The sequence below is a fragment of the Bufo bufo genome, chromosome 1 (genome assembly GCF_905171765.1).
Source record: "Bufo bufo chromosome 1, aBufBuf1.1, whole genome shotgun sequence".
In the NCBI taxonomy this organism is placed as follows: domain Eukaryota; kingdom Metazoa; phylum Chordata; class Amphibia; order Anura; family Bufonidae; genus Bufo; species Bufo bufo.
In genome coordinates, this window is record NC_053389.1 from 766,900,771 (window position 1) to 766,915,601 (window position 14,831).

General features: G+C 45.0%; 1 protein-coding gene across 1 annotated transcript; it reads left to right on the forward strand.

The window, feature by feature from the left end:
• The first annotated feature begins 208 nt into the window (after positions 1-208).
• Positions 209-11,830, forward strand: LOC120986265 (loricrin-like). The gene is made up of 4 exons (XM_040414746.1): positions 209-248; positions 606-658; positions 1,710-1,886; positions 11,619-11,830. Exons 2-4 carry the CDS (start codon positions 610-612, stop codon positions 11,744-11,746), a joined length of 354 nt encoding a protein of 117 aa, XP_040270680.1. The 5' UTR covers positions 209-248; positions 606-609; the 3' UTR covers positions 11,747-11,830.
• Positions 11,831-14,831: the final 3,001 nt, after the last annotated feature.

A 14,831-nucleotide genomic window follows, 5' to 3' on the forward strand; every position in this document is an offset into this window, starting at 1 on the left:
GTTTTAGGATATGTTGGGAAAGAATGTAACTTTTTGTCAATCACAGGAGGAAGTAATCTTCTATTGTTCTCATGAACTTATTAACAAGTAAAATATTAATTTATTATGGGGTGGTGTCAAGCGGGTACACACCTATTGAAATTATAGGGTGGCATCAGGAGATGTCTTAGCATGTTTATTTAAAACAGAGAAAGGGTATAAAAAGAGACAGAGTGCAGTTTTTGTATACTTGCACTTTGCAAGGAAAGGTAGGTAGGTAGCTGGATAAGTGGCAGCAATGTAAGAGCAGATGGGGGACATTACAATTGTGATAGGACACATGGTTCAAGGTGGGAGGCGTAAAGTAGAATTTAGAATTCTGTGTAGAGAATTAAATATGCGCTTTATTACGATACTGCGGTTAGAGGGTAAGGTAGGACACAGCATCTAGTGCATGGGGTTACAAGTGCAGGAGAACATTGGCTTTAGTGAATAGGTGGTTACCGGCTGGGATTAATTTAGGTTTGAGGGTGAGCATAAAGGTAACTGGAAGTATTGAGTAAATTGTGTGAAGACGCAGATCTAAATTCTCCATCACATAAAGTCTCTACCCTTTTGTTTTGCAGAAAAATGGCATTCCTGGCGCTCCTGGTGTGCAGCCTGCTGGTAGCCTCATCATGTAAGTATATATGGTGGCTACAAACACAAGCTCACTGGTAGATAACATGGACTATAGCTGAACATACACACTAGACGACTATCTAATGTGTATGGGGGACCTTCCGACTCTCCCTCAAGGGGGGATAAGGATCATGCAGTTGTATTTCAATTGCTTTTACTTTTTTCTTGGGAAGATAAGCCGCCACTGAAGGTGTCTGACAATAGTTTTGTCCCCTGTCCCCGTTCAGGACACATGCATGCTCTCCAATCCAAGTGAGCATGTGGAGGGATCGGTAGTGATAGCTGTCAGCTGAATGAGCTGTGCCATTTTTCTTGCCCAGCTTAAAGCTTCCCTACTTGTGGCGACCAATAGTTGTCACAATTTTGTGGGATAAACAAGGTACTACCTTCAAAATCATGCATCCTCTGGCCTCAGTTGGGGGGAGAAGTGGCCTCCTCATTGTATTCCAGCCTAAAGTTACTGTTTCAGAGGTACTAACTAGGGATTAGCGAACTTCATATTTTGAAGTTCGAGTTCGTATTCAGGTTGGGGTATATGCTGAATTGCGTTATGGATTCCGTTACCACAGACCATAACATAATTCCATGACGGAATGCATAAAAGAGTGCCTTTAGAGGCATTCCGTTATTCATTCCATCATTATAGAAGTCTATGGCCAGCATAACGGATCCGTCCGGTTTTCGTTTTGCTGGAGTCCTCTCTCCCTTATGCAGGCCATAGACTTCTATTATGATGGAATGAATAACAGAATGCCTAAAGGCATTTCGTTATGGAATTGCGTTATGGTCCGTGGTAACGGAATCCATAACGCAATTCAGCATGTACCCCAACCTGAATACGAATTCAAACTTCAAATATGAAGTTCGCTCATTCCTAGTACTAGCCAGATGGTCTTCGAGGACATGGATGTAGCCAGGAATGGGTAGAACATGAAAAATTAGATATCCTGAGGCTTGTCTGTTGAAGATGAAAATGTCACACAGGCCGGCATCACTTATGGAGCCACCTGTGGAACTAACTGAATGACTCTTAATTTGTGGATTTGCAGATTCACAGAACAGCTGGCCAAACTTTGGAGGTTATGGGGGTGGAAGACCTGGAGGTGGTGGAAGACCTGGAGGTGGTGGAAGACCTGGAGGTGGAGGAAACGGTGGTGGAAACTCTGAAAGGAGATTGAGTTGTGTAGATGTAATGGTCAGGAGGAATACCGCCAAGTGCGATGCCGGTAAGATAACTTTTGTTGTCTTGTACGTCTTCTAAATGGTTTCTGATGTCAATATATGAAGCAGGAATAATGTTCATAGTTACAAATATGGTGGAGGGGGGATTACTAGGAGGAATTTATGAGAAACCATTGAGTAAAATCCTAAAAATTTTATTGTTGCCACTAGAGGGAGTAATATATATATATATATCAGTGGCGGATCCAGAGCCTGGTCTCGGGAGGGGCACTTTCAGATTATTTTCTGTCCGCCGCCACAAAACAATAGTGCTTATAGAACAGACTACACAGTGTAGCGGTATACTGTATATTGTGGGGCACAGTGTATGCTGTGCCCCACAATATATATTTCACATGAAAACTTACAATTACTTGACTTGGCCCTTGGGGATCTCGGACGCCACTTCCACACTTTGGCCGGGGGTTCGGTGAAGCTGATGTTGTGTTTTATCCTAATGAGAAAAATTTCATAATAAGGATTTGGAGAAGGGGCAGAGGGATAGCAGAGCAGGGAGAGGCTGGTGCTGCTACCAGGGGGTTGTAGAAAAAATTCTCCTTATAATGTGACAGTGCAAAAAATACCCCCTTGTAATGCCCCCAGGTGAGCTAATGTCCCCATAATGTGCCAGTATAAAATACCCCTATATAGTGCCCCCAGTAAATGCCCCCATAGTGCTCCGCACCCTCCTTCCTCCTAGTGCCCCCCATAATGTACCAGTATAAAATGCCCCAGTAGATGCCCTCAGTGTCCCCCATAATTTGCAAGTATAAAATACCCCTTCTTAGTGCCCCCCGTAGATGACCCCATAGTACTCCTCTCCCCCCTTCCCCATAGTACCATAATGTGTCCCAGTATAAAATTGTACTGTACAGAGCGCCCCATATAAAATACCCCTTCTTTGTGGCCTCAGTAGATGCCCCTATAGTGCCCCAATCATGTGCCAGTATTAACAGCCCCACCCTGTGCCAGTAATAACAGCCCCCTGTGGCAGTAATAACAGCCCCCCTGTGGCAGTAATAACAGCCCCCCTGTGCCAGTAATAACAGCCCCCTCTGTGCCAGTAATAAAAGCCCCCCCTGTGCCAGTAATAACAGCCCCCCCTGTGCCAGTAATAACAGCCCCCCGTGCCAGTAATAACAGCCCCCCCTGTGCCAGTAATAACAGCTTCCCGTGCCAGTAATAACAGCCCCCCGTGCCAGTAATAACAGCCCCCCTGTGCCAGTAATAACAGCCCCCCCCCCGTGCCAGTAATAACAGCCCCCCCTGTGCCAGTAATAACAGTCCCCCCTGTGCCAGTAATAACAGCCCCCCCTGTGCCAGTAATAACAGCCCCCCTGTGCCAGTAATAAAGCCCCCCCTGTGCCAATAATAACAGCCCCCCTGTGCCAGTAATAACAGCCCCCCTGTGCCAGTAATAACAGCGCCCCCGTGCCAGTAATAACAGCCCCCCCGTGCCAGTAATAACAGCCCCCCCTGTGCCAGTAATAACAGCCCCCTGTGCCAGTAATAACAGCCCCCCTGTGCCAGTAATAACAGCCCCCCCTGTGCCAGAAATAACAGCCCCCCCTGTGCCAGTAATAACAGCCCCCCTGTGCCAGTAATAACAGCCCCCCTGTGCCAGTTAAAGTATTATATATATCAAAAACAAACACATACTTACTTCCATGTCAGCGATGCGATGCAGGCCTCTTCCGGGCCTGTGTCCCGCTCTGTACGGCTCAGGCGGCCTCTGATAGGCTGCGGGCCTCGTGCCTGCAGCCTATCAGAGGAAGGGAAAGGGACACGCCTGTGTAGACACGCCTGTGTAGTTCCGATCACCGCCGCACGGTGGGCGGTGATCGGAACTGGGTGCCTGCTGAAATCAATCAGCAGGCACCCTGGGTCAATGCCGAGGGGGGTCCTGTGACCTCTCCGTATCGGTGATCGCTGCAAACCGCAGGTTAATTCAGACCTGTGGTTTGCAGCGCTTTCGGAAGTTTCTGATCAGAAACTTCAAAATGCCTTTTTTAAATGTTTACCCCCCCTTGCAGCCCTCTTTGTGATGTGCCGGCGAGCGCAGCGAGGGGGGGTCCGGGCGGTGCGGCAGTACGGGCAGCAGGGCGGCGCGCGATCATCCGCCCGCCCTCCCTCTCATTTTCAGGATGGCCGAGCGGTTAGCAAGCAGAGTGTCAGCACATTGCTGACACTCTGCTTGAAACGGCTGACATCATCACACAGATGTCAGCCGTTTAACCCCTTCCATGCCGCGGTCCGTAGGGACCGCTGTATGGAAGAGGTTAACAGGGAGGGAGCTCCCTCCCTCTCCCATGGGGGGATGCTGTGCCTTTTCAGCCCCTGATTTCAGCCCCCTCCCTCCCCATCACCCGCTGCTCTGTTGTGGCAGCGAGTGATGGTTACCATAGCAACTGGATGCCTTCACAGGCTTCCAGCTGTCCATAGTGCTGATCAGACTTCTGCTAAAGGCTGAAGTCTTATCAGACTAAGTAAAGTGAAAATACAGTACAGTACACTATATAGTGTACTGTATTGTATTATACAGACATCAGACCCACTGGATCTTTAAAAACCAAGTGGGTCTGGGTCAAAAAAAAGTTAAAAAAAGTAAAAATAAAAAAACACTTATCACTGATTAAAAAAAAAAAAATTCCCTACACATGTTTGATATCACCGTGTCCGTAATGACCTGATCTATAAAATGGTCATGTTACTTTCCCCGCACAGTGAACGCCATAAAAAATAAAAATAAAAACTACGATGAAATTGAAATTTTGCCCACCTTACTTCCCAAAAAAGGTAATAAAAGTGATCAAAAAAGTCATATGTACACCAAAATAGTACCAATCAAACCGTCACCTCATCCCGCAAAAAATTAGCCCCTACATGAGGCAATGGCCAAAAAAATAAAAAAAACGATGTCTCTCAGACTAAAACATGATTTATTTGTTTCAAAAATGCTTTTAGACATATTAGGTATCGCCGCGTCCGTAAGAACCTGCTCTATAAAAATACCACATGACCTAAACCCTGAGGTGAACACAGTAAAAAAAAAATCGGTGTAAAAAAAAGCCATTTTTTGTCACCTTACATCACAAAAAGTGTAATAGCAAGCGATCAAAAAGTCATATGCCCCCCAAAATATTGCTAATAAATTGTCATCTCATCCCGTAAAAATGATACCCAACCTGAGACAATCGCCCAAAAAATGAAAAAACTATGGCTCTCAGACTATGGAGACACTAAAACATGATTTTTTTTTAGTTTCAAAAATGATATTATTGTGTAAAACCTAAATAAAATTAAAAAAAGTATACATATTAGGTATCGCCGCGTCCGTAAGAACCTGCTCTATAAAAATAGCAAGTGGTCTAACCTGTCCGATGAATATTGTAAATAATAAAAGATAAAAACTGTGCCAAAACAGCTATTTTTGGGCAAATTTTCCATTTTAATCCATTTTTTCCATAACAAAGCAAGGGTTAACAGCCAAACAAAACTCAATATTTATTGCCCTGATTCTGTAGTTTACAGAAATGCCCCATATGTGGTCGTAAACTGCTGTATGGGCACACGGCAGGGCGCAGAAGGAAAGGAACGCCATATGGTTTTTGGAAGGCAGTTTTTGCTGGACTGCTTTTTTGACACAATGTCCCATTTGAAGCCCCCCCTGATGCACCCCTAGAGTAGAAACTCCAAAAAGTGACCCCATTTAAGAAAATTCACCCCTCAAGGCATTCAAAACTGATTTTACAAACTTTGTTAACACTTTAAGTGTTCCACAGGAGTTAATGGCAAATGGAGATGAAATTTTAGAATTTCAATTTTTTGTTACTTTGCCTCACAAAAAGTGTAATATAGAGCAACCAAAAATCATATGTACCCTAAAATAGTACCAACAAAACTGCCACCTTATCCTGTAGTTTCCAAAATGGGGTCACTTTTTTGGAGTTTATACTCTAGGAGTGCATCAGGGGGCTTCAAATGGGACATGGTGTCTAAAAACCAATCCAGCAAAATCTGCCTTCCAGAAACCATATGGTGTTCCTTTCCTTCTGTGCCCTGCCGTGTGCTCGTACAGTCGTTTATGGCCACATATGGGGTGTTTCTTTAAACTACAGAATCAGGGCAATAAATATTGAGTTTAGTTTGGCTGATAACCCTTGCTTTGTTACTGTAAAAAATTGATTAAAATGGAAAATTTGCAAATAAAATGTAATTCTGAAATTTCATCTCCATTTGCCAATAACTTTTGTGGAACACCTAAAGGGTTAACAAGTTTGTAAAATCAGTTTTAAATACCTTGAGGGGTGTAGTTTCCAAAATGGGGTCATTTTTGGGTGGTTTCTATTATGTAAGCCTCACAAAGTGACTTCAAGCCTTCCCCAAAAAAACTAAAATGGCATTTACAAAATGATCCAAACATGAAGTAGACATATGGTGAATGTAAATTAATAACTGTAACGGATCTCCTAGCACCCCGACCGGGTACCTCCGTCGATAGATGCTCCTAGTGCTTTCCGAGGACTCCAAGCACTCCACTTGACACCGTACGCACTGCAGACCCCACAAACCGCCGAAGCTTGGTTTAGGTCTCACCGTCTCCTACCCACCCTGGACCTACGACAAGGCTCCAGGCTCCAGTGGGTGAACCTCTCCTAAATCCAGAGAGCAGGAACAGCTCTTACAAGAGCTAGTAGTAAAGCCAGGGGAGTATAGCAAATCTTCAGCGTATAGCAATCCCCCAGTGTTGATCAGTTACCCAAACACCAGCCTCAACATGATGAAGGATAAAACAGGCACTCTTTATTAAGGGCTACCCGCCCGTATTTATGCAGGTCCCCATCTGGTGGACACGCCCCTAGGGGACCAGAAGGAAGACTGTGACATAGGACAGATACGTAGCAACTCAGGATACACAGACACAACACATCCCCACAATGCATCATGGTTTCCTCCTCTCTGCCCTGGAGACACCCGAGGAGCAATTCAATTATCTCTCAGGACAAAGGGAAATCACCAATACACATGTGGAGACAACAGGACAGAAATCACCACCCAAACACACAATGTCACACCCTAACAGCAAACACAGACATTTAACATATCCCCAGATAACTCAAGTCTGAGTGCATATCATTAGGTGAATGGCACTCAGAATACACGAATACAATAAAATTAGCTATCTGGGTACCCTCACATAACAAAATACAATTCCAAAGACAGATTTAAGCTGTGCGGCCGGTCTGTCTTCTCCTTTAAAGTTAGTATGGGCCATAATCCTGAGGCAAGAGGCTGGTAAACAGGCCTCTCTAAAAACCAGTGGCTAGGTTGGTTTCGCCACAATAACTATTTTTGGAGGTATTACTATGTATTATAGAAGTAGAGAAATTGAAACTTGGAAATTTGCTAATTTTTCAAAATTTTTGGTAAATTTGGTATTTTTTTTATTAATAAAAATTATTATGTTTTACTCCATTTTGCCAGTGTCATGAAGTACATGTGACGAAAAAACATTCTCAGAATGGCCTGGATAAGTAAAAGCATTTTAAAGTTATTCACACATAAGGTGACACTGGTCAGACAGGCTGACCCCCCAACCCCTTTTAACCTCTGCAGCAATGCTTGCTGCACTGATACAAGCTCTGGATAGGACGCTGAGCACGTGCACTCAACGTCTTTGATCGACCATGGTGAGGCATGATCTGAGTGAAACCTGTTTTGTTAAACCGCTGTATGGTCTTGGTCTCCGTGCTGCAGCTCAGTTTCAGGGTGTTCTTATCTTCCTATAGCCTAGACCAGTGGTGGCGAACCTATGGCACGGGTGCCGAAGGCGGCACTCAGAGCCCTCTCTGTGGGCACCCGCACCCTGAAAAAAGTCTATGGTGTACCAATATGCCTTAGACATTTCCTGCCATTCATCAGTGCAGGGCGTGCTATGAACAGCGCAGGCAGCGCATTGAATGCAGGCAGACTATTATAGTTAAATAATAAAGTACATGGAAGATATACCATATTGGACTGTAGGATTCAGGTTAACTTGCCGTGATGGCACTTTACGATAAATATGCGGGTTTTGGGTTGCTGTTTGGACACTCGGTCTCTAAAAGGTTCGCCATCACTGGCCTAGACTATCTTTATGTAGAGCAACAATTCTTTTTTTCAGATCCTCAGTGAGTTCTTTGCCATGAGGAGCCATGTTGAACTTCCAGTGATCAGTATGAGAGAGTGTGAGAGCGATAACACCAAATGTAACAGACCTGCTCCCTAGTCACACCCGAGACCTTGTAAAACTAATGAGTCACATTACACTGGGGAAGGAAATAGGCTAATTGGGCACAATTTGACCATTTTCACTTAGGGGTGTACTCACTTGTGTTGCCAGCGGTTTAGACAGTAATGGCTGTGTGTTCAGTTATTTTGAGGGCACACCAAATGTACACTGTTATACAAGCAGTACACTGACTACTGTACATTGTATCAAAGTGTCAGATCTTCTGTGTTGTCCCATGAAAAGATATAATAAAATATTTACAAAATGTGAGGGGTGGACTCACTTTTGTGAGATACTATATATATATATATATATATACCAGTAAATGGATTTATCAGTATGATGTAATAGATATAGACTGTGGGCACCATCAAGCTTGGATTCCTCCCTTTAAAAATGTTGCATTTGTTCCTAATTTAGAAAATGCAATTATCTATTTAGTTCCTTATGACAGAAAATTACACGGCATATCTACCACTGACCTGATATGTCAGTAGCTTTAAAGGGGTTGTCCGGATCGGACATACCACCATTTTCACCCCTCCGGCCCCCCTGATATGACCATCGGAGCATTTCATGCTCAGATGCTTCGCCTTGCCCTGTGTTGTATCGCTCAGAGCAAGGGCTGTTTGTTTATATTTTTACACTGCTAGGCAGAGGCTTCCACCTAGCAGTGTTGCCGGTGACATCACCGGCACTGATGGGCGGGCTTTAGCGCTGCCCTAGCCGTTTCACAAGCTAGGGCAGTGCTAAAGCCCGCCCTTTAATACCGGGCTCACTGCTAGCTTTACCCATAGACAGCCTGGTACATTACCGGATCTTCAAAAAAAGCCTTTTCCCTGCGCAATTCAGCGCAAGGCAAAGGAGAGCATCAGAGCATGAAATTTTTAGATGCTCATATCAGGCTGGATGAACCCATACAACCCCTTTAAAGGAGTTGGCCATGTCATCGTTCGCTCCCTAGCATCGGCTGGTTCACTTGGTTCCCCACTGTCAATGCCAATGCTTGACCGTAAAAGTGTCCTGTCCCCATTGAGTCACATGACCACTAGACATGACACAAGGGGAGCAGGCCACTGCTGCGCCAGCAATTGGTTGCAGTGGCTTCAAATCGGATTTTGACAATGGGGGGCCCAAGAGAGGCAGCCGAGGCCTAGGAGTGAAAGAGCCAGGACCCAGCAGCAGGGAGCAGGTAAGTATGATTCCCTTTGCAGGTCTTCGTGTGTGTGTGTGGGGGGGGGGAATGGTCAAAAGGGGGTTATCCAGTAATAATAAATGGGTGGCCTATCCGTAGTATAAGCAATCAATATTAGATGGTAGAAGTCCAACTCTCTGCACCCCTGATGATCCGCTGATTGAAGGGGATGCGACACTCCTCTCCACTGTTTACCAAGTGCAGTGCCATTCTTTTGGTAGTGGCTATGCCTGGTATTGCAGCTCAGTTCAATTCACTTGAACTCATATTTTTGTAGAGAAGCTGATATTTGTTTCCCAGGAACAGAGTAAAGTTCTTTTTGGATTGAGTCCTAGTTTTGGATGAAACAAATGCATACAAACCCATACATAAACCACACTGTATGAAGAATCCCTAAGGCACTAAGAAATGCAACTAAATTCTAGTATCCCACAAATGGCTACGTGTAAAACATGAATAGATGTAGCAATCACAATGCTAATTACCAGCTGCCTTATATGCTCTAATTATGTATGCAATGTAATGGGGTGGTTACACAATGACTACAGGCTGTATGACAGTTTGCTACAATGTAGCAGTGTGTAGGTAAAATGTATCGTTAGTTTCGTTAAAGGGGTTATCCAACCGCTATAATGACCCCCGTCCAATGCTTGGGCCCCTCATATAGATTATACTTACAGCGCTCTCCGCGTCGCTCCTGATACCCACACGGCCACCGCTGCATTGCGGGTGATGCTAGGGAGGCTGGTCACCGTTGCGGCCTGCTATTGGCTGCTCCCCCCGTCGGCCATGCGGGAAAAAGGAGTGACGCGGGTGCCAGAGAGCGAGGTAAGTATAATCTATATGCGGGGATTAGGCATTAGGGGGATCATTATGGTGGTTGGATAACCCCTTTAACATCTTAGCTGTGTCAACAGGGCTACACCTGTGTGGAGTTTCAGCATCTGGACATAAACAGGGAGATTTCCATTGACCGCAAGCAGAGATCTTGAAGATGTTGTAGAAAGGAATCACAAAGTATACTGTATTTGTAGAACTTTATATTATTCCAACTAAAGGGATTGTCGGATCTGGTTAATAAAGTAAATCCAAAAATAAGGCTTATGAAATGGAACCAACCCCTTTTAAAGGGATTATCCGAGAGTATAAAAACGTCCCCCAATATGCCGGGCACCCCACATTGAATATACTTACCCAGGTCCCCGTGCCGCTACTGGTCCCCGCACCGCCGCTGTGAAAACATCTGGTGTCGGGGGAAGGGGAGCAGCCAATGGCAGGCGGTGACGGGGACGAGCCTCCCTAGCATCGCAGATGACGCTAGGGAGGCTCTACCCTGTCCCTGCCTGCCATTGGCTGCTCCCCTTCCCCCAACACCGGATGTTTTCATCCGTGCACGGGGAGAAGCAGCAGTGGCGGTGCGGGGACCAGGAGTGGCGCGGGGACCTGGGTAAGTATATTCAATGTGGGGGCCCGGCATATTGGGGGACATTTTTATACTCTCAGATAACCCCTTTAAGTTATTTACACATTAGAAGATCCCTTTAAAGGTATTGTCCCATCTGGGCATGTATGGCATAGCAATAGGATGTGCCATAAATGTCTGATATCTATGGGTCCCACCTCTGGTACCCACATGAATGGAGAGGTGGCCTACCGATATGCCATTAATGACCCAGATGGATCATAGGATATGCCATCAATGTGAGAAAGGTGTGGGTCCCATCTCTGGGACCCGCTCCTATCTCCAGAACTTTGAGCAGAAGCGTATGTGTGGCCACCTTCTGTCACCACCATGGGGGCTAGTTGGCATGGCTATTTCCAGCAGTCCCATAGTGATGAATAGACAGGTGACTGTGATTACCTGGTTTGCTCTCCATTCACACAGGCTCACCGGCTATTTTAGGAACTCCCATAGCGGTGAATGGAGAGTGGCTGCGCATGCGCAGTGTGCCCTCCTTCACTTCAGGGGACCTGCTCTGGAGATAGGAGTGGGTCCCAGAAGTAGTCCCACTCCTAGCGAAATGCCATCAATGCCTTTAAGCTTTATCCCACTAAACGCCTCCATTTACAAAATAATTCCTTGAACAGCATCAGAAAATACTATTTTACTGAAGGAGTAGTAGATACTTGGAGCAAACCTCCAGCAGATGTCGCCGGAAAATCAACAGTAAGTGAATTCCAAGATGCCTGGGATACACACAGGCCTTGTAGTGTTATCTATAGGTTGGCATTAGGTTTCTAGTTGGATGACATTTCCCTTCTTACTTTCAGGATATACTGCCATGTCTTGTTCCTGTGGATCGGGTTGTGGATCATACAACTTCAGGGGCTCCGACGTGTGTTTCTGTCAGTGCCAAAACATAGATTGGACAAGTGCCCGCTGCTGCAAGATCGTCTAATAATGTTACCCGGATGTCACCTTTATCTCACTGTTTAACACATTAATTCATTTTTGACAGCAATAAAATACATTTTAGAAAATATCTTAAAAATACTTTATTTCTTCACACTGGACTGCAGAAACAGAGCCGCCACTAGAGGCCGTATTGCTTTAGTGTTGAATTCAATGTTCAACGCCTTCAGGACCCTGCCATTTTTCACCTCAAGGGCCAGGCCATTTTTAGCAAATCTGACATGTGTCACTTTATGCAGTGATAACTTTAAAACGCTTTTACTTATCCAGGCCATTCTGAGATTGTTTTCTCGTCACATATTGTACTTCATGATAGTCACAAATTTGAGTAAATATATTTCACCTTTTTTTTATGAAAAAATCCCAAATTTACCAAAAATTTGGAAAAATTAGCAAATGTCCAAATTTCAATTTCTCTACTTTTATAATAGATAGTAAGGCTACTTTCACACTTGCGGCAGAGAGATCCGGCAAGCAGTTCCGTCGCCGGAACTGCCTGCCGGATCAGGCAAAATGTATGCGAACTGATGGCATTAGTAAGACTGATCAGGATCCTGATCAGTCTTAAAAATGCCTGATCAGTCGAAAAAATGCATTGAAATGCCGGATCCGTCTTTCCGGTGTCATCCGGCATTTATTTTTTCACCTTTTTTTCAGTCTGCGCATGCGCATACCGGAAGGACGGATTCGGCATTCCGGTATTCTGAATGCCGGATCCGGCACTAATACATTACTATGGGAAAAAATGCCGGATCCGGCATTCAGGCAAGTCTTCAGTTTTTTTAGCCGGAGATAAAACCGTAGCATGCTACGGTTTTCTCTTTTGCCTGATCAGTCAAAACGACTGAACTGAAGACATCCTGATGTAAACTGAACGGATTAGGCCTCTTTCACACTTGCGTTGTTGGGATCCGGCATGCACTTCCGTTGCCGGAGGTGCCTGCCGGATCCGTAACAACGCAAGTGTACTGAAAGCATTTGAAGACGGAGCCGTCTTCAAAATGCTTTCAGTGTTACTATGGCACCCAGGACGCTATTAAAGTCACAGTAGGAGCGGGGAGCGGGGGAGCGGTATACTTACAGTCCGTGCGGCTCCCGGGGCGCTCCAGAATGACGTCAGAGCGCCCCATGCGCATGGATGACGTGATTCATGTGATCACATGATCCATGCGCTTGGGGCGCCCTGACGTCACTCTGGAGCGCCCGGGGAGCCGCACGGACGGTAAGTATGCTGCTCCCCCGCTCCACTTACCATGGCTGTCAGGACTTTAGCGTCCTGGGAGCCATGGTAACCACTCTGAAAAAGCTAAATGTCGGCTCCGGCAATGCGCCGAAACGACGTTTAGCTTAAGGGCGGATCCGGATCAATGCCTTTCAATGGGCATTAATCCCGGATCCGGCCTTGCGGCAAGTCTTCAGGATTTTTGGCCGGAGCAAAAAGCGCAGCATGCTGCGGTATTTTCTCCGGCCAAAAAACGTTCCGTACCGGAACTGAAGACATCCTGATGCATCCTGAACGGATTTCTCTCCATTCAGAATGCATTAGGATAATCCTGATCAGGATTCTTCCGGCATAGAGCCCCGACGACGGAACTCTATGCCGGAAGACAATAACGCAGGTGTGAAAGAGCCCTTACTCTCCATTCAGAATGCATGGGGATATGCCTGATCAGTTCTTTTCCGGTATAGAGCCCCTGTGACGGAACTCTATGCCGTAAAAGAATAACGCAAGTGTGAAAGTAGCCTAATACCTCCAAAAATAGTTATTACTGTACATTCCCCATATGTCTACTTCATGTTTGGATCATTTTGAAAATTACATTTTATTTTTTTGGGATGTTAGAAGGCTAAGAGTGTTTTCACACTAGTGTTTTTGTTTTCCGCTATTGAGTTCCGTCATAGGAGCTCAATATCGGAAAAAACTGATCAGTTTTATCATAATGCATTCTGAATGGAGAGCATTCCGTTCAGTATGCATCAGGATGCATCAGTTCAGTCCCTCTTACGTTTTTTGGACGTAGAAAATACCGCAGCATGCTGCAGTTTTATCTCCAGTCAAAAATACTGATCACTTGCCGGCATTAATTTACATTAAAGAGTATTAGTGCCGGCATTAGATCCAGTATTAAGTGCCTGCCGGAATCCTCTGCTGCAAGTGTGAAAGTACCCTAAAAAGTTTAGAAGCAAATCTTAAAATTTTTAAGAAAATTTCCAAAACCCAATTATTTCAGGACCAGTTCAGTTATGAAGTCACTTTCTGGGGCTTACATATTAGAAACCACCCATAAATAACCCCATTTTAAAAAATTCACCCCTCAAGCTATTCAAAACTGATTTTGCAAACTTTGTTAACCCTTTAGGTGCCCCGCGAGAATTAAAGGAAAATGGGAATAAAATTTCAAAATTTAACTTTTTTTTAGCAGATTTTAAATTTTAATTTATTTTTTCTGCGACACATCAAGGATAACAGCCAAACAAAACTCAAAATCTATTACCCTGAATCTGGAGTTTACAGAAATCGTTAATTTCTAACGATAATTTGTTTTCCCTTAGTCCTAACAGCAGCACAGATGGGGGGTTAACTGCCCCTGTGGACTGGTAGGACCGGCGGAATTTTAATGAGCCCAAGAACCAATAAATGATCTTCAGCTCCCTGAAAGGGAGGAGATCACCCCCCAGCCCACCGTGTTTTTAACAAGCATAATGTATTTAGGGTGGGATATTTGTGTGCTGCTGTTAGGACTAAGGGAAAACAAATTATCGTTAGAAATTAACGATTCCCTTACGTCCTCAACAGCAGCACAGATGGGGAGATAGCAAGAAGAATCCCCTAGGGAGGGTCCTCATGCCTGGCAGAACTAAGAACAGTCTGCCCAAAAGCCGAAAACTCTGCCATCCTAGCATCTATCCTATAATGGGAGATGAAGGTTGACTCAGAGCTCCAGGAGGCCGCCTTACAGATCAACTCTAAGGGGAGGAGTCTTCTCTCCGCAACCGAGGTGGAGACCGCCCTAGTAGAATGGGCCCTCACAAACTCAGGAGGATCTAAGGATTGGGAGACGAAAGCTTCC